Below are 25,194 nucleotides of genomic sequence, written 5' to 3' on the forward strand. Positions count from 1 at the left end.
GACTCAGCCTAGGTAGCGGGGCCCTCACTAGAGCTCACCTCTGTTCCCTGGGGATGAGCAGGGTCCATGAAAGCCAGGGCTATGGATCCAGCACTAGGTTTTCCCTGTGCTACTTCTTACTGGACATGTGGTAGTGTGTGCTGGGAACACAGTGGGAAGGGCCGTGAGTTGGGAGTGGGCTATGTATTTGTGAGTTGGAGCCACATTGGGGTGCCTGCCTGCTCCAGCCCCTGCCTACTGCGTGTGTGCTGTGCCTGTCAGGATGTGGCCAGGGCCTGGACATGTGTGCGTTCTCCGGGTTGAGGTAGGTAGGTAGGTAGGTGTGTGTGTGTGTGTGTTCGTTCTCCGTCTCAGCTCCTTGGCTGAGCATCCTGTGTGCTCGGCTGACGACGGTGTGCACCGGGTCTGCTAGCGTCTGCCGGGTCCGGACAGCCTGTTGCCAGGAGCTGTGCGGCGTGGCGTGGGCATTCCCCGTGCAGGGTGAACCCGGCGCCCTGCCTGCCGCGTCTCGGTGCGGCAGGTGGGTGCCGGGTCCTCAGCCTTTCGCTCCCGGGACAGCATCCTCGGCAGCGAGTGACTGGGGGTGGGGGCCCTCTGCCGGCGGCCGCGCGCGCGCACGCCGGGCTCGGTACGCGCCGTGTACGCGCCCGTGCGCGCGCCCCGCGGCTCCAGCCCAGCTCTCGGAGCCGCCTTCGCTGCTACAGTCCGCTCCCTGGGGCCGCCGCCACCTCCCCTGGGTCGCGGGCTCTGTCCGCGGGGCCCGTGCCGCTCGCCCCGAGCCAGGAGGACGAGCTCGAGGAGGATGCCTGGGCCCGTGAGTACCGCGGCGGCGGGCCGGTCGGGTCCGGAGCGCGGGCGGAAGATGGTGCCGGGGCTGAGCCCTCCGCGCCCTGGCCCCGGGTCGCCGCCCCGGACCCCCGCCCCGGCCAGCCCCTCCCCCAGCCCACACCGGAGGAAGGGAGGGAGAGAGAGGGAAGGCGCCAGTGAGCCAAGAAGCGGGAGCAGGGCGCAAGCCGCCGCCGGTTCGCTTGGAAACGGTTGCCACAGCAACCGGGTTGCGCTCCCCGGCAACGCGGCTGCAGGGCGGCGACCCCCCCCATCCCCGCCCCCACGAGGGGCCGAAGCCCCGGGGGACTCTCCCTCTCGCGGTGGGGGGAACTCCGACCCTCTGGCCCGTCTGGGTGTGCCTGCCTCCACAGCCGTCGAGGGTGGGGGTGGGGGGCGAGCGGCCCCGTGGGCAGGAGCTGGCTCCCACGTGGCTGCAGTCGTCGCAGCAGGGCTCCTGGGGTGGCAGCAAACGTGGGGGCGGGCCAGCCCCTGGGCCAGCCACAGGAGGAGGAGGCATGGGTCCGGGGTCTGTGCCCGTCACCCCAAACCCAAACCCCCCACCACCACCCCCCGCCAGCGAAATGCCCTGACCCGAGTTGGGTGCCCCAAAGGCAATGGTCCCTACCAGGGGAGAGGAAAGACGCTCGCATCCCTCCTCCTCACGGCCAGAGCATGTGCCAGACCGTGGCTTGGGCCCGCGGTGGGTCTCTGCTCCTCTTCTCAAGCCATCATTCTCCGGGAATGGGTGGAAGGAGCGTGGGCAGTAGCAGAGGAAAGGACATTGCTGACCCAGGGAAGCTGAAGCCCAGGCCAAATAGGAGCACCCGGCCCCCTTTCTTGTCTGAGCACAAAGCCCAGACTGTGCTGGGTGGCATGCAGGTTGGCCGGCAGGCAGGCCAGCGCCACATGGAGATGTCCTGTCTTCCAGGGGAGCTCCTCTGAGAGGAGAATGACCGCTGAGTCAGAGGAAATGATCTCTGGCTCCCCTCCCAACCTCCCCTCAGTGGATAGCGTGCTGGGGGGAGAAATGGCCCTCCTGCCAGCTCTCCTGGGCCTGACTCAGCAGATGCCAGCCCCAACCGCAGGCCTTGGACCCAACATCCCAGTGACCACAACCACCCTTGGGTTTCCTTTCCCATCCAGGGAGGTCTCCTGGGTACCAGAGGTGACCATTACCTGGTCATTTGAGGCCTTGACATAGATGCCCTTAGATGGGTGGTATCCTAAGTCAGGCCTGAGTCTCCCACAGGCAGGAGTGCCTTTGGAATTACTCACAGGCTCCTTTCATTCTGTTCCTGCTCTGTGTGAGACCTGTGTTGAGCACTCTGCATCCATGATCTCCTAGTCCTTACAACATTGTGCAAGGTAAGTTTATTATCCCCATTTTAGAGATGATGACTCCAAGGCTCAGGGAGGTAAAATGACTTGCCCAAGGTTGCACAACTAATAAGTGGTGGAGCTAGGTTTCCAGTGCAGGTTTCTCTACTGGCATGGCCCCTCTCTGCTATGGTATTGCTACATACTATCTCTTGTGAGCCAGGCAGAAAAGAACTGTAGAGCCTTCTAGAGGAGCATTCTTAACCTTCTTCTGCATTCCTCCGGTGAGGAAATTCCCTATGTCTTTTAGGCCTTGGTACACCTTTCCTTCTTCCAGCAAAATCAGCCAGATTCTTGCCCCCAGATGCTCTATAGGACCGTGCTATGGCTGGGTTGCCTCCTTTCCTCCCTCCTTCCATTTTCTCTCTCTGAGGGAAGCTGAGCAGTGAGGGCTACCTCAGTCCCCTGGGAACCCCCAAGGCCCTATTCCTTGGTTTGTGGGCTCTGTGGCCTGGTCAGCTTGCAGCCCTGGCTGTAGCAGAAGGAATTTAGCAATGATGGGCCCATGCACTGCTGGCCCCTATGGGTGCTCAGTCTAGCTCAGGGGTTAGAAACCCAAATGCCTCCAAAGCCCAGGTGGACTAGGGCACTAATCAGCTGCAGTCTATGTCACCATCTGAGAATGTGGACTTGGTATGACGAGGTTGTCCAGTTTTCAAGTTGACCCAGAAATTTATGTAAAATCTCCTGGTTTTTAAATGTTGGCAACTAATCATATTTTTAAAAAATGATTATGGGCCAACAAAACATGTCCATGAACTGTGTCCAGCCTGAGAGTCACAAGGCTGAGATCTCTAGTCCGTGGGAAAGTGATGGCAGTTTTTGCTAGACCATCTCCAGGCTTGTGTAGATGTAGTGCCATGGGCCAGTTTCCACATTTGAGCCTCTTGAGGCTGCAAGGTGCTGGCATTTGGTTTGTCAAGTGCAGCTGTATATGCTGGTGTATTTTCACATCCCCCATCAGTTCTGCTCCTACCTTGGCACTGCCAGGCAGGCCTCATCGTCTCTATCATACAGGTGAAGAAACTTCACCTCAGGCATGGGAATAGCCGGGATGGGATTACACAGTCCGGGCAGGGCATAAGCAGGATTTGAACCCGGGGATCCCTGCTCAGTGCTCTGCGTGTTCACCAGGCTGCCCCTCAAAAGAGGGTACAATCACCTCCGCTCCACCCCCCCACCCCCGAGGTGTGGCCAACTCCCTTGGAGGGGCAGATCTGAGTACAATAGACACCAACCCACTAGGGCCCCAATCTCTGTTGTCCTGTTTGCAGTTTTGCAAGCCCTGGGTTCCTGGCATTGTGCCGAGGTTGGATCACAGAGATGCTGCCTGCAGGTGAGGGTGTCAAGCCAGTACCTTGGCCTCGCTGGAAATGAGGTTATGGCCAGCTCCACACCTGGCCGACTGTGGTAGCTGGGACAGTTGCCATCATCTCTCTCTGGTTTCAGTTCATTTGTCTTGGTGTGGGAGGAGTGTAAAAATGTCACCAGTGCCTCCCTAAAATGGCCTTCCTGCCAGGACAGTGGGCTTTACAGTCCCCTGGATTTCATAAGCCCGCAGGCTATGTGGGCCTGAACTGGCCCCAGCTCCCTGCCTGTAGAGTGGGGATGGCAGCAGCTCCCTCCTCGCTGAGGTAATGAATCTAGAGAGGTTAGCAGGGGGCTTGGCACGTGCAGGGCACGCAGGACAGGTGACCGGTCACCTTTCCTACCCCACCCTCATTCCACACACCATACTCTCCTCCTTCTCTCCTCTGTCCCCTGGCCTGAATGCCTGTTCCTTCACTTGACCAGCAACTCTGGTGTCACATCCAGGGCTTCCCCTTGTGACCCAGAGCCCCTGTTGCCTGGGATTCCTTCTTTCCACTCCAGAGCCCCTGGTACACATCTCCACGTTGACTTTTCCTTTTATTCACATAGACGTATGCATCCTCAGCTTGCTTATAAACCTCCCTGTGAAGGCTGAGAGCTGCTTTCTCAGTGACATTTTGGTGAATGGCCAACATTTCCCAGGAATGAACTAGATGCAGACCTAGCTCTTGAGGTATTCCTTGTCAGACAGCTAAAAGACCAAACAGGTAACTGGACACCTCCAGTTACTCCTTCAACAAGTGGTTTTTGAGCTACCGTATGCCAGATGATCAAGGCAGATGCAGCCCTCGTGTTGGACACAGGCCACTACAGAACACTGTGATTGATATCGTTGGACTTCTCATCCAGCCCTGCAGGGTGAGGTAGCTGGAGGCTGACATGTCCAGGGAGGTAACAGGTGAGGCCAATAGGTGAGGCTGAGGAGCACGCGCTGGGGCGAGAGCAGCGAGGCTGTGTAGCAGCTGGGTTCAGGAGCGGGCCAGGAGGAAATGGACAGTATGGAGAGTGGCAGGCCAGGCAGAAGCACAGCGTGGAAGTAGAGAGTGGTGGCAAGCACGGTAATGGGGGCTCAGGTGAGAGATGACAGTGACCTGACCCAGCCAGCTGCGGTGTGGGGACAAAAGGAAGTGGACAGATGAAGACACACTACACTGAGGGTTAAAAACAACAGGATTTGGCAGATGGTGTAAACGGTGGGCCCTTTGCTGAGATAAAAGACCCAGCAGCAGATCTTTGGGGTCTAAGGTTAGGGTGCCAGGGTTCTCCATACAGAGGAGTAATGTGGGAGGTGCCCACAGCAGTGCACCAGGCCCTAGAGTAAGAGATCTGTGTGACCTTGGGGGTCATTTAATCTCTCTGAGCCAAGTGTTCTCATCTGTCAAATGGGCAGAATGCTCACCTAGTTTATAGGGTGACTGAGAGAACTCTCGGTGGCGTCCAGCCCGGGGGCACACACCTCTGCACCCCCAGCTCCGAAACTGTGGACAGCAGTGCTCATGTTTGTTGGGCATCTCCAAGCCCTTTGTATGGATTAGCTCACTCTTCTCCACAGCCACTGATGAGGAAACTGAGACAACATGTCACCCCCCAGCTCTCACTCCCATCCCCTGCTGCACTCCCAGTGAGTGTGTGGCCTAAGAAAACCCTACAAAGTGATATACTCACAAACTCCACAAATAAACCAAGATGGAATCCTGAAAAATGTCCAAATAACCCGCAAAAAGGTAAGAAAAGAGAATAAGGAAACAAAGAGAAAACAAATCATAAAACGGCAGACTTAAGGATGAGTCTGGCCAAAGGCTCCGCTCCCAGCACACAGTTGGAGTTGGTATTTACTAGGGACCAGGCATGTGTCTGAAGGGGATGGGGAAGGTGAGTGGCTGTGAGCAAGAGGCAGGGTCTGAGTTTGAAGGGCGCCCCAGACCTGGACAGGAGCATGCACAGGTGTGAAGGGATAAAAGAACAGCCCTTTGGAAAGGCTTTGAGAAACTTGGCTTGGTCAGGAAGAGCACTTGGAAAAGCCTGAATTAATTCCTTGACATTTATATATTGGGCAACTACTGTGGATTAGATGAGATGTTACTGAGCAACTCCTGTGGACCAGACACAGGGCAGGAGGGAGGTTCAGGCAGGATTCCTGCCCTCTGGGCCTGTTGGAGCACCAGGGTGAAGCAGCAGCCCAGGAGGCATTGTCCCACCCCCACCCCCCACCGCCAAACTGGGCATTAGAGCCAGTGTGGGGTCAGAGGGCCAGCTCAGCTGTGAGACCTTAGGCAGACTTCCTCTCTCAGACCCACAGTGGCCAAGTCTGTAAAATTCAGCAATAGTTCCTGCCTCTCAGCTGGAGTTTAGCTAAATTAGAAATAAAAATACCCACCAAGGCCTGTCTACTGTGTGTCAGACCTTGTTCTAGGCCCCTTCCACACAGAATCTTATGTGATCTTCAACACCGCCTTCTCACTGGGGGTCATGCCCATTTGATAGATGAGACAGGCTGAGAGGCGACAGTAGCACCCAGTGGGTCTTGGGTGTGGCCTGTCCCAGTCCTCCTAATGCCCAGCGAGCTGAGCTGGACCCCTCAGGGCACAGTCCCTGTCCTTTGTTCCTTGTTAACCCTAGAGCTGCCATTCCATCTCTCCTTCACCCTGTAGCCTTTCCCACTCTTGAGCTGAGGGCTGGTTGCCAGAAGCATCAAGTTTTGGTGGGAAGGAGTAGGAAGGCGCGTTCTGGCTACAGGCTGGCCAGCCTGGCCAGTGTCCCCACGACTGCCAAATCTCCTGTACTGAGTGCTCACGTGCATTTATTTACATCTCACTCATCACTTAGGGGAAAGTGTTTCAACACAGACTTTGGATTCACACTCAGGCTAAATCCTAGCTCTTCCCCTTATTAGCTGTGTGACCCGGGGCAAGTCACTTCCTTCACTAAGCCTGTCTCATCCATCAAATGGGCATGACCCCCAGTGAGAAGGTGGTGTTGAAGATTGCATTCGATTACTCTGCATGAAAGGGGCCTAGAATGAGGCTTCACACAGTAGACAATCCTTGGCAGGTATTTTTATTTCTAATTCAGCTAAACTCCATCACCTCCAGCCCCAGAAGTGCTTTCCTGACCCAGAGCTGTTCCTACTTTGCAGGCCAAGGAGGCCCCTAGTTAGGGCCAGCTTCCTCAGAGCACTCCTGAAAATTCCTGTGGGCTCAGGAAAAGGAGAATAACAGATTTAATTAACTCCCAGTGACTGGCAGCATCGTGTTTTTATCTGGGCTGCGTCGCCATGGCAGCCTCATGGTGGGGTTGTCGAGGGGGCGGGTGGAGCTATTGTTCCTGCCATTGTCTGTTCTGGAACACAGGCCCAGGAGAAAGGGACTGGCACGGGCACCAATGGCACATGGCACAAAGCAGTCACGGAGTCAGAAAGGAGCCATCTGGGGGAGAACTGTGGGGTGGCCCGTGTGGCCTGGCTTCCCCCCAGCTTGCTCTCAGACCAGTCTAAGTCAACTTAATGTGGGGTCCCCAGCTTGGGGCTCAGGCCCACTGTGGCACCCAGAGCTGAATGCATGTGTGCCTTGGTTGGGTATGCTGAGGATGGGGGGTCCATGGGGCTCCTGGAAGAGACCCACAAAGTAGCTCAAGCAGCAGCACTCTCCCACCCCAGGCTAGGGTTTTGTGGCCAGGCTTGGGTTCAAATTATGGAACCGTCAACTGCCATCCACACAGCTAATTGTGTAAAATCTGTAAAACAGGTATAATTTGTTACTCCAAAGGGTTGTATGTGAAAAACCCTGGGTATAAGGCAGTCAGGAAGGGGTCATTCCTGTTCTGAGGGGGTGGTGAACAGTCGCCTGTCCCTCCTCAGTCAGGGCTCCCTCCTACATACCTCTTAGGATGCAAGGTTCCCCTCTCAACCCTGGCTGTGGAGAGGAGATGGAGCTAGAGGTGCCCATCTGGAGTGATGTGGAACCAGGTGGTACCGATTACTTGAGCTAGTTTTCCTACCCTCTGCAGAGAGGGAAAGGAATTGGGGGAAGAGACATGGCGGCCTGGAGCTAGAAGGGCAGGGCCAAGTGGGGCTGCGCATGGGTAGGAGGCTGAGGACGCGGAGACGGAGCTGGGATTCAGCGAGCGGAGGCGCCTAGAGTAAAGGAAAAGAGGGAACGGCCCACGCTCGGCGGCGCGTTGGGCTCAGACGAAGACAGGCTGGTAGCACGCAGTAGCCGCGGGAACCACCCGCCCGATCCCCCCCTACAAGAGCTGAGACAACCAGGAAGCCGCGGTGCGGTCCGGAATGTTCCACGCTTTGTACATCCAGGGTTGGGAGCGGATACAAGGCCTAGGGCGCCAGGGGCTGCCAGGTGTGTATGCATAGGGCTGAAGCTGGGCACCGGCGGGCTGCTTGTGGGGCCTAGGATGTGGACCACCTTTTCTCCGCCGCAAAACAACCGCGCCATGGCTCCCCTTCAGCGCCCTGGGAGTCTGCCTATGGGCCTCTCAAGCCCTTTCGGAGCTGGGGTACCCTGCACCCCGGGGATGCGGATGGTAAATCTCCCGTTCTCACTGAGGCCGAACCTGGCCTTCACGCGCCCCCTGCTGGCCTGCCTGGAGTCACCTCGACTGGGAGGCGGCGGCGACCGGGTCTCAGATACGGGAAAGCCCTACGGGGGAAACCTCGGAGCGTGACGTCATCCCGGTGACGTCACCGGGGCCCCGCGGAGTGCAGAGGTTCCGCAGAGGAGGCTTCCCCGGGATTGCGCAGGGCACCGGCGCGGGCAGGGAAGTCGTCCGGGGCTACAGCGCGCCTTCACTGCGCCCTGTGTCTGTCCCACAGGTCCCGCGCGGCCCCGGGTGAGGCCCGCCAGCGTGCCTGCCGGCGCCATGGGAAGGAGCGGGCGCCGCTGCTGCTGCCTCCTGCCTGCGCGCGCACGACTTGAACCCAGCTGCGGGCAGCCCCCGGCCGCGGGTCCCCGAGTGACGCTGGCGGCATCTGGGAGCTTGGCGCGGGCCCGGGGCCACGTCGAGGAGCCCATTGTCCAGTGAAACAGCCGAGGACCCGCCGCCCGCGCCGCCGCCATGGTTATGTCCCAGGGCACCTACACGTTCCTCACGTGCTTTGCCGGTTTCTGGCTCATCTGGGGTCTCATCGTCCTACTCTGCTGCTTCTGCAGCTTCCTGCGCCGCCGCCTCAAACGGCGCCAGGAGGAGCGGCTGCGTGAGCAGAATCTGCGCGCCCTTGAGCTGGAGCCCCTTGAGCTCGAGGGCAGCCTGGCCGGGAGCCCCCCCGGCCTGGCGCCCCCGCCACCACCTCACCGCGGCCGTCTCGAGGCGCCGGCGCACGCCCACCAGCACGTGCACGTGCACCCGCTGCTGCACCACGGGCCCGCGCAGCCGCACGCGCACCCGCACGCACACCACCACGCGCTTCCGCACCCACCGCCGCCGCACCTATCAGTACCGCCGCGGCCGTGGAGCTACCCGCGCCAAGGTAAGTACCGACCTCCGCCAGAGGGCAGCCTGGGCCACTAGGGTGGGCGAGGCCTCGGCAGGGGGCGGGGTCGCTGCTGACCCGCGGGGCTTCCACAGGACAGCCTCCTTGAGAACCCAGGAGGAGGGAGCGGGTTGGGTCTGGGGTTGGGGGCTGGCCAAGGCCTCTGCGGGTGGCTGAGGACGGAGAGCCTCACGGCCTCGGACCGCTTCCCACTCCGCAGCGGAATCGGACACGTCCAAGCCACCGTGCTACGAAGAGGCGGTGCTGATGGCCGAGCCGCCGCCGCCCTACAGCGAGGTGCTCACGGACACGCGCGGCCTCTATCGCAAGATTGTCACGCCCTTTCTGAGCCGCCGCGACAGCGCGGAGAAACAAGAGCAGCCGCCGCCCAGCTACAAGCCGCTCTTCCTGGACCGGGGCTACACGTCGGCGCTGCACCTGCCCAGTGCCCCGCGGCCCGCGCCGCCCTGCCCTGCGCTCTGCCTGCAGGCGGACCGCAGCCGTCGGGTCTTCCCCAGCTGGACCGACTCGGAGCTCAGCAGCCGAGAGCCACTGGAGCACGGAGCTTGGCGCCTGCCGGTCTCTATCCCCTTGTTCGGGAGGACTACAGCCGTATAGAGGGCGCCCGGCGTCCCGAGCCCCACCCGCGGACTCCTGGCCTGATTGCGGGGCTTTTTAAACGCTTCCCTTGGACTGCGGAGGGGGGTGGGACGGGGGTGGGGCGGGAGGGAGGGATTTCTTACCCCGTTTGTTACATTTTGAGGATAATAAAGGTGTGTGATCTGGTTTGGTACAAGCGGAGGGGGCACCCACTGCTTGCACCCAAGGTTCTGGCGGCCAGGTGTGCCCGGCCTTATCGGGACCGAACCTTGTTGCGCCTTTCAGCTACAAACCGGCCTGAGGGTATAGAACTAAACCTGAGGTCTGCCTGCTTCAAACCACTGGCCGGTTCCCCAGGGAGCCTCATACCCCACCTTCCTTGCCCTTGAGGTCTTGGTGAGGGTGCCCCCCGCAGCCTTGGAAGTGGGAAGAGTTGGGAATGGGGTCGTGGCAGGTGGTCCACCCCAGATCAGCCCCTGGAGGCCCGGAGCAGCAGGCCCAAAGGGATCTGGATTTCTTTATTAACAGACATGAGCACGACCTGTTACAGAAGTTTGTGCTTTCCAAAAAACAGTTACTGAACGTGAAAAAGGAACCCAAGCAAAGAGGGAGGAGGTGGAAAGGGGCCACCCATAGCCCTGACCTGAATCACGCCTAGGGCCTCCAGCCTGGGACCTGCCCAGCAGGAGGGGGCAGGAAAGGGCCAGGAAGCTGAGAGGCCCCAGCTGGGCCTGCTACTTCCTTCGGGCCAGGTGGGGAGGGGTCAAGAGAAGGGGGGAGGGGGCGGGTCCCAGGGAGCCAGAGCCCACGAGCCATTTATTGCCATGTTTTAAAATTCGTGCAAAATATCTGAAGCCCTGGACAGAGAATACAAAGTGATATTTTTCCAAGAAACAGAAAACTAGGAAAAGAGGTGGGGGGAACATTTTCCCACCAGAACTTCCCCCCACGCCAGGCCCCAAGCAGGGTGAGGCCTCCACCCCGGCCAGCTGAGTGAGCAGGGAGGACTAAGAGCTACAATCTGGACCGGGTGGGAAGGGGGTGGAATTTGCAACAGCATCTCAACTACCAACGGGAGGAAAACCAGTCAACTGTACAAGTCTCCTATCAACTTTAAAAAAGAGAGAAAAGCTGTAAAAGTAGGGCCCTGTGGGTAGGGAAGCGGCCAAGTCCCCGGCCAGGGCCGGAATCCAGAGTGGGTGCCAGGCGGAGCTGCTGCAAGTGCAGGCACTGCGGGCCGTCTGGCCAGAGGCCGGCGCAGGTGGGCGGCCTTGGCGAGGGCAGCCTGAGGGCAAGCATCACCGCTAGTCGCCACCCTCGAAGCCCTCCTCCTCTTCCGGTACTGGGTCTGCATCCCAGCAGGTGATGTCGATTTCTATGGTGTGCAGAAGGGAGGGGAGTTAAGGAGATGGCCCAGCAGATCCATGCCTGTGTCCCTCCCAACCCTGGGGAGCTGTGCCAGCTGTGCAGCAGGCGGGGGGAGGACTGCCTGTCCACACTTGAACACAGCACCGCCACCCAAATTCTTCTCCATCACCCATCACAGTACTACCTGGAGGCTTGTTGTAGAACATAGGTGGCGGAGCCTTTGCACACAGCTCTTCCGATTGGGCAAACTCCTCCTCCTGTGATTGGCTGAAATACCCCTCACTGGCCTGTAGAAGAAAAGCTCCATGTCACTGGGTCCCACCCAGCAGGACTAGGGCTGACCTACCAGGCACGTTTCCCCAGCAACCAGCGATTATATCAGTGGTTGCCAGGCAAACACAGATGCCTGCCTTGGGAATAAAAGCAGAGCTGGCCCAGGGAGGGGGAATGAAATACAGCTTCCCCCCCAATGATGTGGGTCACAGAGAAGGGGGGCAGGGTACTGCTGCAAGCCTAAGGAAGGCAGGGTCAGCCCCCTGCTCCAGCCCTGACCACCTCCCCTCCCATCAGGCAGCCCCAGCCCCACCTGGGTCCCCTCCTTCTGGGTGGTCTCGCCATTGGTCAGCAGGTGGGGCTCTGGCTCCAGCTCTGGCTCCGGCTCCGGCTCCTGATCCAGCTCCTCTAGAGCTGAGGGCAGAGTTGGAGCCTGGGGAGCAGCCAGGGGCTCCCCTTCTACTTCCTCCCCTGGGTCACAGAAGGTGGCTGGTGGCTCAGGCAGCTCATCAAAATTGAGAAGGTTGGCACTGCCTTCACCTGCCGGCGGCAGTGGCTCCTGAGCCACCTCGTCCAGCAGGGGCACTTCTGCCAGAGTGACTTCGGCACCTGAGGGTGGTGTGGGGGCCCTAGGCTCAGCCTGGGGTACAGAGGCCCCTTCCCCATTGCCAGGCCATAGGTCAATGAGGCTGGCAGTGGCAGGGGTGACGGTGTTGGCAACACTGGTGTCAGCAGCGGCAGTGTCGGTTTCAATGGCATCAGCTGCTGGGGTGTCAGCTACAGAGGCTCCAGCCATGGCAGGCTCTAGAGAGGCAGCCAGGACTGCCTGCTCTGTAGACGCCATGAACATCAAGTCCTCCGTGGGGCTGCCTTGGCCCTGGGGAGGCTCTGGTGCCTGAGGGGACTCCTCCAGGGGGCTGGCCCAGGCCTGAGGGTCTGCTGCTCTGGCTTCCTTGCAGGTCTCTGCACTATCCAGGCCGGGGCTGGGCTCCTGGGTCTCTGTCAAAGCACAGATGGAGGAGACATGTGATCAGCTCCCAGGAAAGGATGCGGGCCCTGGGCAGGCACCCTACAGTACCCTGCCCACCCACTGAAGAGTCCAGGAAAGAAGGCCTCCACTAAGACTTCCATGCAGAGTGCCTTCTAGCACCCACTGGGCCCCACTGCCCCTTTACCTAGTGTCTTTCAACCGCTCAGCAGCCCTGGGAGGAAGGCACAATCCCCACTCCAGGGAGACACTGAGGTGCAGAGAGGGCAGGTCTGACCAGGGCTCCTCCCTGCCCCAGCCACTTCCAGGGCAGTACAGTCTGGCCCAGGTCCCTGGGGGGTTGTTACCATGGCCATTTGGAGTTCCCAGCCCAGGGGCTAGGGCCGTTCACACACCTTGGGCTGCTGGGGGTGGTGGTGGCAGTGGTGGAGGCTGCGAGGACATAACCTCATCCAGGGCCCGCTCGATCTGCTCAGTGACAGGGGTAGAGGCCATGCTGGAGTCAGATGGGCTCCGGGCAGGGATCGGGGTAGGCACCATCCTCCGGTGGCTGTCCAGGTGGCTGCCTGTGGAACAAAAACCCCTAGGCTGGTCAGTAAGGGCCAGGGAGCCAGGTGGAACCAGGATCGTCCACCTTGGGGCCTGACCAGCCCCTCCTCTCTGGAGTCTGGGTCCGGGCTGGGAGCTCCCCAGGCCCCCCAGGGGCCAGACCACAGCTCCAGACCCTGTAAGCCAGGCCCCTAAGGGCCAGTGTCCCTTCAGGGCCAGGGGAAAGAGGCGGGCGGTACCTGCTCTGGGGACAAACACCAGAGATCAGCAGTCAGGCTGGGGGAGTGAGAGCAGGGGGGCTGCTGGGAAGCGGGGGGCCCTCCTTACCCCCCCACGGAGGCCTGGGGCTGCTACCTACATGGGAGGGAGGAAGAGAGGTTTGGGGTGCGGTGACAGGTGATATAGGGAAAGGGAGTCCGTGGAGGGGAGGAGGAGGAAGAGGAGGAGGAGGAAGGCCCACTGTCCGATGCCTTTATGAAAGGGCAGTACGGACGACCTGCCAAGAGAGACAGAGAGAGAGAGACAGAGGACAAGAGAGGGTCAGTCTCCCCCACCCCCACCCCGAGGCCTCATCCACCCCCAGCCTGGCCCTGGATGTCTAAGCTGCCTTCAGCCAGGGCGCACGTTCAGCCAAGCTGGGCCAGAGCCTCAAGCCAACAGATGACTCCACCACACCAGCCACACACAGCAAAGAGCCTGATACGCCACAATGCAACCAGCCTCAGGGCAGCCCACGCCTCGGAACAGCCTGCCCCACCCCTGGAACCCTAGCACAGGGCCAAGCACACAGAAGGGGCAAACAGACCAGCAGACAGGGAGCGGAAGGGGGCTTCAAGGAGAGGTGGAAGCTGCACAGGGAGAATCCAAACAGGGAACCCTGGGTACAGGCTCCAGGCTGCTCAAACTCAGGACCAGGGAAAGAGCCCACTCCTCATGCACCCACAGCCCTTCAGATAAGACCTAGTTCAACCCCAGCAGGGCTACTCCTTGCAGCCAGGGGCATGCCTTAGCCCTTGTGAGAAATGCCCAGATGGCTCTAGCACAGCCAATTGCTCAGCCCAGGCCCAACACCGGCCCTGCCCGAGCCCTTCTCAGCCCTGCCACCTGGAGGTGGTGGGTGGAAGCACACTTGATGATTGGCCTTGCCTTCTCCAAGGGGTCCTTGGGCAAGGTTTCCCTTCCAAGAAAGGTCCCAAAGAGGCTCAAGGCCAAAACCTGAGGAGTGGGGATTGGGTGGGGGTGGGAGCTGGGACTACCTGGTCGGTGGTTGAAGGGTGAGGGCACATCACAGCTGCCTACGGAGGCCGATGCGACTCTTTCCTGCTGCTTAAAGAACTCCCGTGGGTTATCAGGTCGCTGGGCAATAATGGCTGCTGCCTCCTGGGGGCACATGGAAAGGGTCAGGCCAGGCGGGGCCCAACTGAGGCAGCCCTACCAAACTCAGATGTCTGGTCCCCCCGGCTCTCACCTCTACCTCCGATTCTGACTTCTTCATCTGGGTCTCTTCCTCCTCATCCCGCTGGTCACCCTGGAAACCAACAGGGAAGGTGTTCTGAGCACCCCACTCCCACAGGAGCTCTTGGCTTTCTTACAGCCCCCATGTTTCCTCCACTATCTGGAACCACTTTCACGACCCAGTCACACAGCACCTTCTATCTGCAAGGTCCTCAGCCACCTCATCTCCAGTCCAGACAGGCCCCTGGGCACCCAGGGCCATCCAGGAGCACTCCCTGCATTGCAGCTTACTTTTCTCCAACCTCCTACCACACCTACCGCACCTAGCCAACCACACCTCCATCACTGCTGCCTGGATCTTGGTAACACGAGTGAGGCTTCTTCATTAGTCCCCTGCCTCCTTGTTCTCTTTCCCCCCATTTCTTCTCTACAGACCTGAAAGGATCTTTTCAAAATGTTAATTAGTCGCCATCACTTAAAAATCAGGTTTTCTTACTGAGATCAGGGTCTCCAGTTTCTCTTGAAATGCCAGAAGCCCTGGCAACACAGGCCAGCGTGTCCCAAAGCAGCCATTGACTAGAGCTGCACTGTAGCAGCCCATAGGGCGTGTGTTGTCCAGTTCACCACAGTCCCCACCACTCCCTACTGCCCTTCGCATGTCCACTTCACTCTCTGTTTTGAGATTGCAACCCCAGGAGTAAAGGTAGGTGGGGCCCCTTTGCTTGGCCCACGTTCCCTTCTCCCTGCCTGATCTAGTCCATCACCTCTCACAATGCTCCCCTCCCACCCTGACTCACCCACACCCTGTGAGATGTAGGCATAAATTCCTCAGCATGATGTAGCTGCAGTTCCTGGAACATGCATACAACTTCCCACCTCCGTGCCTTGGCATGGGAGATGAATCTCTCTCCCCAAGTGCCCGACCCCCACCCCAGGTCCAGCTCTTCCTGCTTCCGGCCTCAGCTTGGGCACTGCCTCCTCGGGAAGGGGTCCCTGGCCCATTCAGGTCATTTCCTTCCCTGGGTCCCCATGAGGTGTTCCAGGCATACACCACAGATTACACTGTGTCATAATTTCCTGTTTCTGGATCATCTCCCCACCCTTTGTGGGTGATACAGGATAAGAACTCAAGTACGTGTGTGAGTGGCCAGCCCAAGGTTCAGTTCGTACCTGTTTCCTCAGTTGAACTCATCACACCAAAAGCCTCAAGAGGGTTGTCACCCCAACTGCCACTTTGTGTCTTCCAGAATGAAGTCTAAACTCCTCCTCTGACCTTGCTCTCTCCTCCCAAATTTCCCAGCGGGCTCCAGTCATTGGGGAAGGCTCCTTGCCTTCCCCAAAAAATGTACATCCCACCAGCCTTTGCTGTTACGCTGCCCCTGCCTAGTATAACCTTGCTAGGTTCCTCTGCCTTATTCAAAAAAAGGACCAGAGGCAGCTTACCACAAAAACCTTAACTACATAACACTGTGAAAACCACTGAAACAAATTAGAGCTTGGGGTTGGAGAAAGACATCAATATACTAACCATAAAGGTCAATAGCATTGCTATCCCTGAGCATCTTCAGATAAATGGAAGCTCCCTGGCATCCCAGGCAAAAAGGGAACTCACATAAGGAATGCAATTCTTATCAGAAGAGAGAAAGCAGAATAGCTCCTTAAGCCAATATAAAGCACTTCATGGTTCTAAATTCCAAAGTTTCTCATGTGGGAACTCCCTCAGAGGACCTGAAGTTGCAGGGTAACCACAGTGACCTGCTAAAACACCTACTGTCACTGTCACATAAGCCACACTTGAAGGGTCAGATGAGACTATAAAATAATGGTGTGACACTGTAAGCCTTTGCCCGAAACACTGGTAATTGGTGAAGATGAGCAATCAGTTCAGTGGGTTCACTATACTATTCTTTCTACTTTTGTGTACGTATGTGAAATTTTCCATAAAAATAAGCTTTTTCAAAAAGAACTTGCTCTGAACGGATGAACAAAATCTGGTATACATATACAATGGAATATTAACAGCTTTCAAAAGAAAAGACATTCTGACGCATGGATAAACCTTGAAGATGTTATGCTAAATGAAATAAGCCAGTCACAAAAGGTAAAATAACTGCATGATTCCACCCATACAAGGTACTTTGAGTAGTCACATTCTTAAACACAGAGAGCAGAAAGCAGTTGCCAGGGGCTGGGGGAGGGGGCAATGGGGAGTTAGTGTTTAATGGGTACAGAGATTCAGTATGGGAAGATGAAGAAAATTCCGGAGATAAACATTGGTGATGGTTGTACAATATAAATACACTTAACACCACGGAACCGTACACTGAAAAATGGTCAATATGGTACGTTTTATGTTATGTACACTTTGCCGCAATTAAAAATAAACTAATTCATCAATTAATTGTAAAAGAGCCTTGTTCATCTTGTTCTCCACCATGTTTCTCACACCAGCACGTGGCAGGTGGCAAGGGTTTGCTGAATGAATGAGGCTGCAGCTTACTAACCGCATGTCCTCTCCACCCCCAGGGGCTAATGTGAGTGGAATGACCTATGACAGCCGTTAATGCCAGTGCCGGCAGGGCTGTCCGGCCAGCTCCCTCCCAGCCCCCTGTGGGCGCGACCTTGGAGCCTGTTTGAGTCCCCAGGGCCCAACGGCTACCCGTCACAGTCCCAGTCCAGACGACTACTGCCCACCTCCTGTCCTAAACTCTACCATGCTCAGCTTTGAATGATCTTAGCTATTGCTCAAGTATAAAATTCAATTCAAAGCATGAAGATTTGACTCCACTGTGATTTTGCAAGGGTCAATCATGATGACCCTATGGGCCATCCCAATGTTTGGAGGTTCAGCTAGCACCCCTGGAACAAGCACCTGTTCTCAAAGAGACACTACACACACTTGTATATAGATGCTCAGAACACCAGCCCAGATTCATTCAATGGCTCTGCAGCATTCTTGCTGTGGGGACCAGGCCTCGAGCCCCATAAGGGCAGGAAGCATGTCTAATCCACCTCGAGCCCCTCAGGCCCTGCTGGGAGGGGGCAGGAGGAGCCTGGTCAGTGAGGGTCTGGGTCAAGGTAGATTTTCTCTTTCAGTCTAGAGTATTAGCTTCTCCAAGGAGGTCTCTTTCCACAGCCAGGGAACAGAGCCCCACACGATCAGGTACCAGGCCTGACACTGCATGATACCCCGTGCCCATGCAGCGGTACCCAGAATGCCCAGCACTGTCCCCAGGACACTTACTCCCCCCGCAAGAGGCCCAGGAACACAGGGACCATCCTCACTTCCCTCACCAGGAGACAGGAACCCCGACTAAGAACTTACAAAGATGGACTGCTCCTTCAACCGCCTCTTGGCCTCCTCTGCTTCCAAAGTCTGTTGTTTCCTCCTGGAATGAAAGGCGCAGGGAGCCCTTCAGGACGGGCCACGCGGGGCCGGCGGCCCAGGGCCCGGTGAGGGGGGGGGGGCGGGGCGCACCTGTGCTCCTCGATCTGCTGCTCCCGCTCCCGGTAGCGCCGCTCCCGCTCCTCCTGCTCCTGCCGCTCCTGCTCCATCCGCTCCTGCTCAAACCTGAGCCTCTCATCCAGAGCCTTCTTCCGCTCCTCCTCCTTCCGCAGCTCCTCCTCCTTCTACAGCACCCCGTGCCAAGGCAGTGCAGGCCCTGAGCCCGGGGCCCGCCCCAGCCCTCCAGCCCACCTCCAACCCAGGGTTCTGAGAATTCAGGGGCTTGCTCTCTCAGTAGGGGAAGCACGTAGGACGGGCCAGGCTGCTGAAGGGAGGCGCTTAGGGAGAGAAGGCAGAGCTGCTCCATGGGGTCAGGACAGGGAGGGGCAGCTCAGCCTGCAGGCTGGGGTCAGGGTCCACACCTTGGCCTGCTCCCAGAACTGCTCGCGGTTAATCCGCTTCATCTCCACAGCTGCATCAGTCTTCTGATAGGTGGTGCCCTGCAGAGTCAAGCGGCCTGGCGTGAGCGCAGCCCACGGGCCGAGTGCTCAGGAGCCCCCACACGCAAAGGGTGAGGACTGAGAGGAACCGGACGGCGGAGCCCTGGGCAGGGCCAGCCTGCCCGGGGCGCACACTGACCACCGGCTCGGCGTTCTCATCCTCACGTAGCCGCAGTCGGTGCAGCACGGGGCTGGAAAGCCGTGCCAGCCCGTTGGAGAGCCGCTGCCCGATGGCGCCCGCATCTATGTCTTCCACACTGCTGGCGTTCACGATCACATCGACACCCTGCAGCAGGAGGAAGGCGTGTTCAGGCAGCAGGGCTCCCTCCCATCACCGCCCCCATGAGCCCTGACCCCACTCGCACCTGGAAGAACTCGGCCACCTTAGCCACGTGACTGGCACAAGCACATTTGCGGGCATCAGGCACATCTTCGCCAACCTGCAAAGTACCCAGCAAAAGGGGGCGTCGGGAAAGGACAAGAGTTGGCGGCAGGCTGAGGCCCAGGGCTCTCTTCCCGGGACTAGTGGGGTTCTCTCCAGCAGTGTCAGTGAGTGGAGTGGGATGGAGGATAACCGTTCTTGGGCCTTCGGCTCCCTTCCCCAGCCCATAGCTGCATACCCAGTTGATGAGCACGTATTTCGGCAGAGCAGCCTGGGAGTCCTTGACGCTGCAGAAGCCATACATCACCTTCTGGTTCTCAAAGTGGCCAGAGAGCTCCTGCAAGCCCCCATCTGGGGGAATCAGGAGGGTGTCAGGCCCCATCTCCTGAATCCCTCCCCCACAAAGGGCCTGGAACCCAAAGCAAAGACTCCTCTTGTGGGCTCTGCAGGCACCGCCAGAGATCTGGAAGTCCCAGAGTTCTGTGTTGGTGTGAAAGAGGCAGCAGGCAGGTGTGAGCTTTGCCTCTGAATCCCCCAGGACCTTGGGGAAGAACTGAGGAAGTGTTCTTCACACATCAAGTCTCACGCGGGGCCAGCACCCACTGAGGTAAAGTAAAACCTTTTAGGGCTCTCAAGAAAGTGGGGTGATCTGGGCCATCCCTGCCAGGCCCGTTCCCGCCTAGCTGTGTGACTTTGGGCAAGTCACTCTTCCTCTCTGAGGCTCAGTCTTCTCGTAATCAAACAGGAAACAAGTCTCCCTCCCTCCCCACCCTGGGGATCTTAGGGATAACCACAGGAAGGACACTTGGCCAGACAAGTGTGGGTCTGCTGGATGCAGGCAGCGAGGTGGCCTGGAGCCAGGCGGATGGGGAAGAAAACAACCGGAGGAGGGAGCGGAGGGGAAAGCAAAGGAATGGCTGGAATTCTTACCTCCTGACGCTGCAAGCTTGAGGTCATCTGAGCCATCCTCATATGTGTACAGAGCCCTGGGGAGAGGGAGGGGTGGCTGGGAGAACTGTCAGGGCCCAGGCAGCCAATTTTGGGTGGAGACAGCTCTCCGGGGTAGGAGGGACACAGAGGGGGCAGGACAGGAGGGGGGTTCCAGCCCAGCACTTAAGCCTTGTCGCTATGACAACAGGGCTAAGCACCATTTCAGGCTGGAACCCAGTGGGGGACAGTCCGGGATCTGATGGAGGGAGGCCTGAGTCAGGCGGGGAGCAGGAAGTGGGGAAGAAATAGCTGCCCAGTCGCTTGCTTCCAGTGAGCCAGTGTGTTGCGTCCTCGGAGCCCTGGCCCTAGCAGCCTGCAACCCAGCCAGCGGAGTGAGATGGAGATTCCAAGGCGACGGTTCCTTGGTTACCGTTCCCTGGCTACCGCTCCTCATCCCCATTGGCCGTTGCCAGGAACCTACCTGGCGCGTGCCTCGGTACCCACTGCCCCTCCCCCCACATCGAGGAGGATGGGGAGAGAGAACCTGATGCTGTTCAGCTCTGGGCATCCCCTGGTAACTATGGCAACCCAGCAATTGGCACGCGACTGGCCCACCCCAGCTGCATCCTCCTGAACACAAAGGACCCCAAGGGGACACGCCCTCAGTCTCAATCTCAGTCTCTCTGAAATGGGGATGAGGTCACCGTGGTCACTCCTGCCTGGACTCTGGCCCCTGGGTGAATGTGCTCTCCTGGCCTTCCAGCCCTAGGCCTCCTCCGCCCTAGCTGAGGCTCTGGCCTCTTGGGACTGCTGGCCTTTCCTTCCCTCTCAGCTTTGGCAGAAAGCTGACCTAGCAGCCTTCCTCCTTCCTCCTCCTCCCTAGCTTTTTCTTCACAGGTAGCAGTGGCACAGCATCCATTTCACAGAAGGGAAGAGAGAGATGTCTCCTCCCCAGGACCCACTTGGAGGACAGGCTTGGGGCCAGGAATAAAGGTCATGTTCCGGAGGTGCAGGAGGCTCAGCCCCTCCCCCAAGCTCCCCTTTCCCTACTGCCAAGGTAGGGGGCTAGGAGGAGAGGAGGCAGGAGCACCAGGGAGATGCAGAAGAGAAAGCGAGCAGGGAGAGGAGGCAGAAAGAGAAGACAAGAGAAGGGAGGGAAGTGAAGGGATGAAGAGAAAATGAAGGAGCGGGGAGAGAGGAAGGGAAATGGGAGGGAAGGAAAGAGGGAGGAGAGAAGAGGGAGGAAGGGAGGGAAGAGGAAGGAAGGGGGAGAGGGAGGAGGGAGGAGGGCGGAGCAAGGAGGGAGCAGGGAGGGCCTGGTCCAGGCCCAGCCCCATGAGGTCAGCACAAGTCACTGCCAGAGCCAAATGGGCCCCCAGCCCCCTGCTTCTCGGGATCCCTCCCTCCTGAAAGGGACACAGGTGGGCTGTGGGGCCGGAAGCTCCTGGTCCAACTGTTGCCCAGGCTACAGTCCTGGCAGCTGCTTCTCAACACAGCTGTCCCACCACCTGTCTGGCTGCCCTAACCCACCACTGGGAACAAAAGGCCCTTCGAGAAGCAGGGTCTTCCCTTCTCCATTCCACAGATGAGAAACTGAGGCAGAACTCCAAGACCCTGGTTCCCAGACACTGCTCTGGCCATCACACCTCCCTGGGGTGGCTTGTCAGCCTCTCCTAGGCTCTCTGAGGGACCCTGGCTCCTCCTAGGACCCTGCCCCTTCCATTCTTTACTCCTTGCCTACCCACCTCCAGCCACCTTTCCTGCTGCAGCCCTGGCCCTTACCTGGTGGAAACCATAGCTGAGTTCAAAGGTTTCAGCAGGCCTTCAACCCTGAGCTCCGCCCACCTGCCTTTCCAGCCAGACCTCCGTATCCATACCGTACACTCGGGTCACATTGGATGGCTCCCTGATTCCCAGCACAGTTCTGGATATTTCCCACCCTGGAGCCTCTGCATATGTGGTTCCTTTCACAGGGAGGCCAGACCTGTTTCTCCACCCCATGCCCATCCCTGACTGCAATCTCTCAGGGACCCAATGCCAGCTCCCATGAAGCCCTGCCCTGCGCTGCACCTCCTCAAAGCGCTTACCACACTCCAGCAGGGACAGGAAGAGGCACCTGAGCCTGCCCCAGATCTCACTAGACCACCAGTGCTTCTCAAACACATTCGAGGTGGCCTGAGCCTTGGGTGGGTGGGACCTGGTGAAACTGCAAGGAATCAGGATGGAGCGGGGCAGGAATCTACATGTCTCACCACCTCCAACCCCTGGAGACAGACACTGTCCTGAACTATAAGCTTCGTGAAGGTGGGACATCTAACTCAGTCCTTCAACAAAGAGCACAGAGCAGCTCCAGAAGGTGTTTGCGATATTGAGACAAAACTCTGAGAAACCATCTCGGCCAGAGAAAGTGGACTGGGGTGAGGTGGGAGCTGGAATGTAGCAGCTCCAGGGAGATCCTGGGGTCAGCTGAGGATGGGGGGCTCAGGGCAGGTGGATTCTTCAGGACAATCACACTCTCAAGATATTAGAACTGGAAGGACCTTGGGTATCCCAGGTATGGTTGAGCCCAATCCCCTTTTCCTCTTTTCAAGAGGACCAGAGAGGAGCAGAGACTAGTGTGGTTACATAGCGAGTCCGGTCACATCCAGGACAACACTAGTTCTTTTCACTACACAATCTGACTTCCTGGGTCCCCTGCTGCCAGCATCAGGGCAGCGGTCCATTTCAGAGTGAGCCACCTAGGAGTGAACTCCCCCACCCCTACTCCCCACTCAGAGGTAAGGTAAGGGAGGGCAGTGCCAAGCCCCGTTTGCCCAAACAGCAATTTTACCCAAGACGCCCTCTTCCAGCCTCTGAGTGCAGGGTCTGCCCCTGAATCTTGAAACCCCACTGTACCCCTGGTTCTGTGCTAGGTGCTGGGGACCCTCATGTCCCCTTCTGCAGGGTGATCCTCACATCCTTTCTACCAAATGTTTATCTGGGCCCTTGGGAGTGAGCAAATGTATGTATGTATGATGGTGCACGTGTACATCTGTGTGTGTCCCACACACAACGCAGACTGGGGTGGGGGAGGGGTGAGGCACGCCAGTGATGAATAACTCACTTTGGCCACATGGATGCTGCTGGGTGGTGGGAGCCCAGGCCTCTGCTGAGCAGGATGTGGGCCAGCAGTGGCTGTGGGAGCTCTGCCTTTGGGAAGGTAGGGGTAAATGGGGTGGTGGCAGGCAGCACCCCCAGACTGGAAGGCAAGGGTCCCAAGGTGGGCTGTGCCTCTCTCCAGGCATGGCCCATATCCCAAGGCCAGCTCCTCCACCAGGCCAAGCCGGCCACTTGCCCTGAACTCCTCCCATGATGTCAGTCCCCCTGGGGCAGGGCTAGGACAACGGATGGGCCGCTTGCCCGCTTAGCCTGTGCTGGCCTCTCCTGTGACTGACCCGCAGGACAGGAGAGCTTGCTTGTCTCCCGCGTCCATCCCTCCAGGCCTGGCCGCCCGCCAGTGCTGCAGTACTGTGGCATGGATGCCTGGCCATCTTGTCCCCTCCTCCAGCCCCCAGGTCAGTGTCCTCCCAGCATGAGGGTGAGGCCAGCCCAAGTGAGGTCCCTCAGACCTGCCTTCACTTTGTGTTTCCTGCCTGCCAAGGGGAGAAGAGCCCTAGGTAACAGAATGGGCATCTGCCCCAGGAGAAGAGTATCTTGGGGGGATGATGATTCCTGAATGGGGCAGTGTGAAACCCCCTGGCTTTCCTGCCACCCTGGGGACTCCAGCCCCAGAGCAGGTGGTCCAACCCCTCCCACAGCCTAGGGGGAGACAACAGCTGGGGAGGGAGGAGAGGGCAGCCCAGCTCCTCCCCCACAGAGGAGCTGAGAGCCCCTTGCCCCTGGGCCAACGAGCTAGGGGCTCAGTGGATCCACTCACCCCCTCATCCTTCTCTGGGAACTCCCTGCAGAGTGGTGCGCCTGGGGGCTTCCTCCCAGGGACCCCACCTGGCCCCCTAGGCAGGCAGTTCAGTTCCTTTGGCATGTCCCAGCCCAGCTGCCTACTCCCTGCAATCCCCTTGGCATCGAGGAGAGCACTTATCCTTGCCTCCTCCTCGACCCCTGAGGGGAACAGGAGTCACTTGGCGGTGGCCCTGTGGCAATGAACGTCTTTCCATCACACCCCAACTCCGAGAGGCCCCCCGGTGGGCGGGGCGCCCCGGCCCCCAGCCCGCTCTGCTCCTCCCCCGCCCTAGCTTTCCTTTGTGCTGTGGCCGGGGCCGGGTTGGGCCGGGTAGGCTGCGCTGGCTCTGCTAGCTCGGTCCCTGCCCGGTCCTCGCCCGCTCAAAGGTGGCAAAGGTGCCCTTGGCCGCCCGTGCACACCTGTCCGCCCGGCCCGAGGCAAAGGGGAGGGGGCGGGGGATGGGCTTCCACAAGGCCGGGAGGCCCCGGGCCACACATCTGGACCCTGCGTCTCTCCAGCCCGCGTCCGGCCACCGTTCCCACCGCGCGGCTGGGGCCGCCTCCGGGCGCTTGGGGCCCGCCGGTGCCCCGCCTGGCCCGGCCCCTCCCCCGGCGCGCACAAAGGCAGCCCCTCCCTGGCCCTCCCGGGCCGCTGCACCATTTCGGGGTCTCCCCCTCCCTCCCGGCTGCGGGGCGACGGGGCCGGGTGGAAACAAAGGCGCGGCGGCGCGGGGACAAAGGGGCTGGGGGGCGGGGGCGGGGGCTCACCAGTCGGCCGCGCTCTCCTCCCGAATCACCTCCTCGTACGCCGCCAGCAGCTCCAGGCGGTGGCCGCTGAAGCTGACGCCGGCCATGCTGCGGGCCGGACCGAGGCCGAACGGACAGACGCACAGACGGACGAAGAAGGAGGGAGGGAAAGAGGGAGTCGCCGCGCCGCCGCCGCCGCCTCGGAGCCTCTGCAGCGTTGCGAGCCGAGCGAGCCAGCGGCCGGGGGAGGGGAGCCGGCCGGCGGGGGGCGGGGGGCGCTGGCTCCGCCCGGCTCGCTCCCTCTGCGCGCTCGGTCCTAGCGCCGCCCCGACCCGGCCCAGGGGAGGCCCGCCCCCCCTTCCCGGCCTGCCCCGGGGCGCCCCCACGCCCCTCGCCGTCAGTCTCTGCGCCCCGCGCCCGGGCGGGTGTATTCTTCTGCGAGGGGCCATTCTTCCCGTGTCCCAAATTCTCACCTGTGGTGTCCCCAGCCACAAACCTAGCCCCGTCCCCACCTCTCCAATCCCTATCCAGGCCCAGCTTCATCCCTCTCCTTTCCAGCTCCCGGTCCCAATCCCAAATCCACTCCATTCCAATCCGGCCCAGCCCCACTCCGTCCTTAATTTATCTCCACCCAGCCTCACCCCTATCCCTGGTCCATCCCTACCTCCAGCCCCAACCCAATTCCCGTGCCAGCCACCCCTGGCCCATCTGCAGCCCATCCCCTCTGAAAGGCCCATTCCTAGTCCATCCCCATCACTGTCCACTGCTGTCTTCATCCCCAAATCCAGCCCATTTCTGTCCCCTCCCAGCTCCAGCCCCACTCCCAACCCCATGCTTAGCACACACCCCCTACCCATTCATCAGACCCCATCCCTAGCTGCACCTTCCTCTTTCCAACCTATCCTGTTCCCATTCTGATCCCTGTTCCCAACCACACCCCTCCATCCCTGCCTCCTAGAC

At 59.3% G+C, this 25,194-nt stretch overlaps 2 protein-coding genes across 2 annotated transcripts; one reads left to right on the forward strand and one right to left on the reverse strand.

Moving 5' to 3' along the window:
- The first annotated feature begins 799 nt into the window (after positions 1–799).
- On the forward strand, positions 800–9,724 carry PRR7 (proline rich 7, synaptic). Its single transcript, XM_061188518.1, has 3 exons — positions 800–814; positions 8,402–9,055; positions 9,279–9,724. Exons 2-3 carry the CDS (start codon positions 8,644–8,646, stop codon positions 9,674–9,676), a joined length of 810 nt encoding a protein of 269 aa, XP_061044501.1. The 5' UTR covers positions 800–814; positions 8,402–8,643; the 3' UTR covers positions 9,677–9,724.
- A 437-nt stretch (positions 9,725–10,161) lies between these two features.
- On the reverse strand, positions 10,162–24,485 carry DBN1 (drebrin 1). Its single transcript, XM_061189996.1, has 14 exons — positions 24,256–24,485; positions 19,549–19,604; positions 18,857–18,969; positions 18,602–18,676; positions 18,376–18,522; positions 18,159–18,236; positions 17,770–17,921; positions 17,617–17,680; positions 14,305–14,364; positions 14,093–14,216; positions 12,683–12,853; positions 11,613–12,298; positions 11,211–11,313; positions 10,162–11,033 (listed from the first exon to the last, which is right to left on the reverse strand). The coding sequence occupies exons 1-14, from the start codon at positions 24,339–24,341 to the stop codon at positions 10,963–10,965; spliced, it is 1,986 nt and encodes a 661-aa protein (XP_061045979.1). The 5' UTR covers positions 24,342–24,485; the 3' UTR covers positions 10,162–10,962.
- Between the last annotated feature and the right edge of the window lie 709 nt (positions 24,486–25,194).

Source organism: Eubalaena glacialis, chromosome 4 (assembly GCF_028564815.1).
Source record: "Eubalaena glacialis isolate mEubGla1 chromosome 4, mEubGla1.1.hap2.+ XY, whole genome shotgun sequence".
NCBI lineage: Eukaryota > Metazoa > Chordata > Mammalia > Artiodactyla > Balaenidae > Eubalaena > Eubalaena glacialis.

Bases quoted from the DNA above. Each gene is read 5' to 3' on its own strand.
- PRR7 (XM_061188518.1), top strand. From the start codon at position 8,644: ATGGTTATGTCCCAGGGCACCTACACGTTCCTCACGTGCTTTGCCGGT. The intron at 9,056-9,278 runs GTAAGTACCGAC...CCCACTCCGCAG, and splicing joins GTGGAGCTACCCGCGCCAAG to CGGAATCGGACACGTCCAAG.
- DBN1 (XM_061189996.1), bottom strand. From the start codon at position 24,341: ATGGCCGGCGTCAGCTTCAGCGGCCACCGCCTGGAGCTGCTGGCGGCG. The intron at 17,922-18,158 runs GTGTGGACCCTG...GGGGTGCTGTAG, and splicing joins AGTTCTGGGAGCAGGCCAAG to AAGGAGGAGGAGCTGCGGAA. The intron at 14,365-17,616 runs GTAAGTTCTTAG...GTTGGTTTCCAG, and splicing joins TGAAGGAGCAGTCCATCTTT to GGTGACCAGCGGGATGAGGA.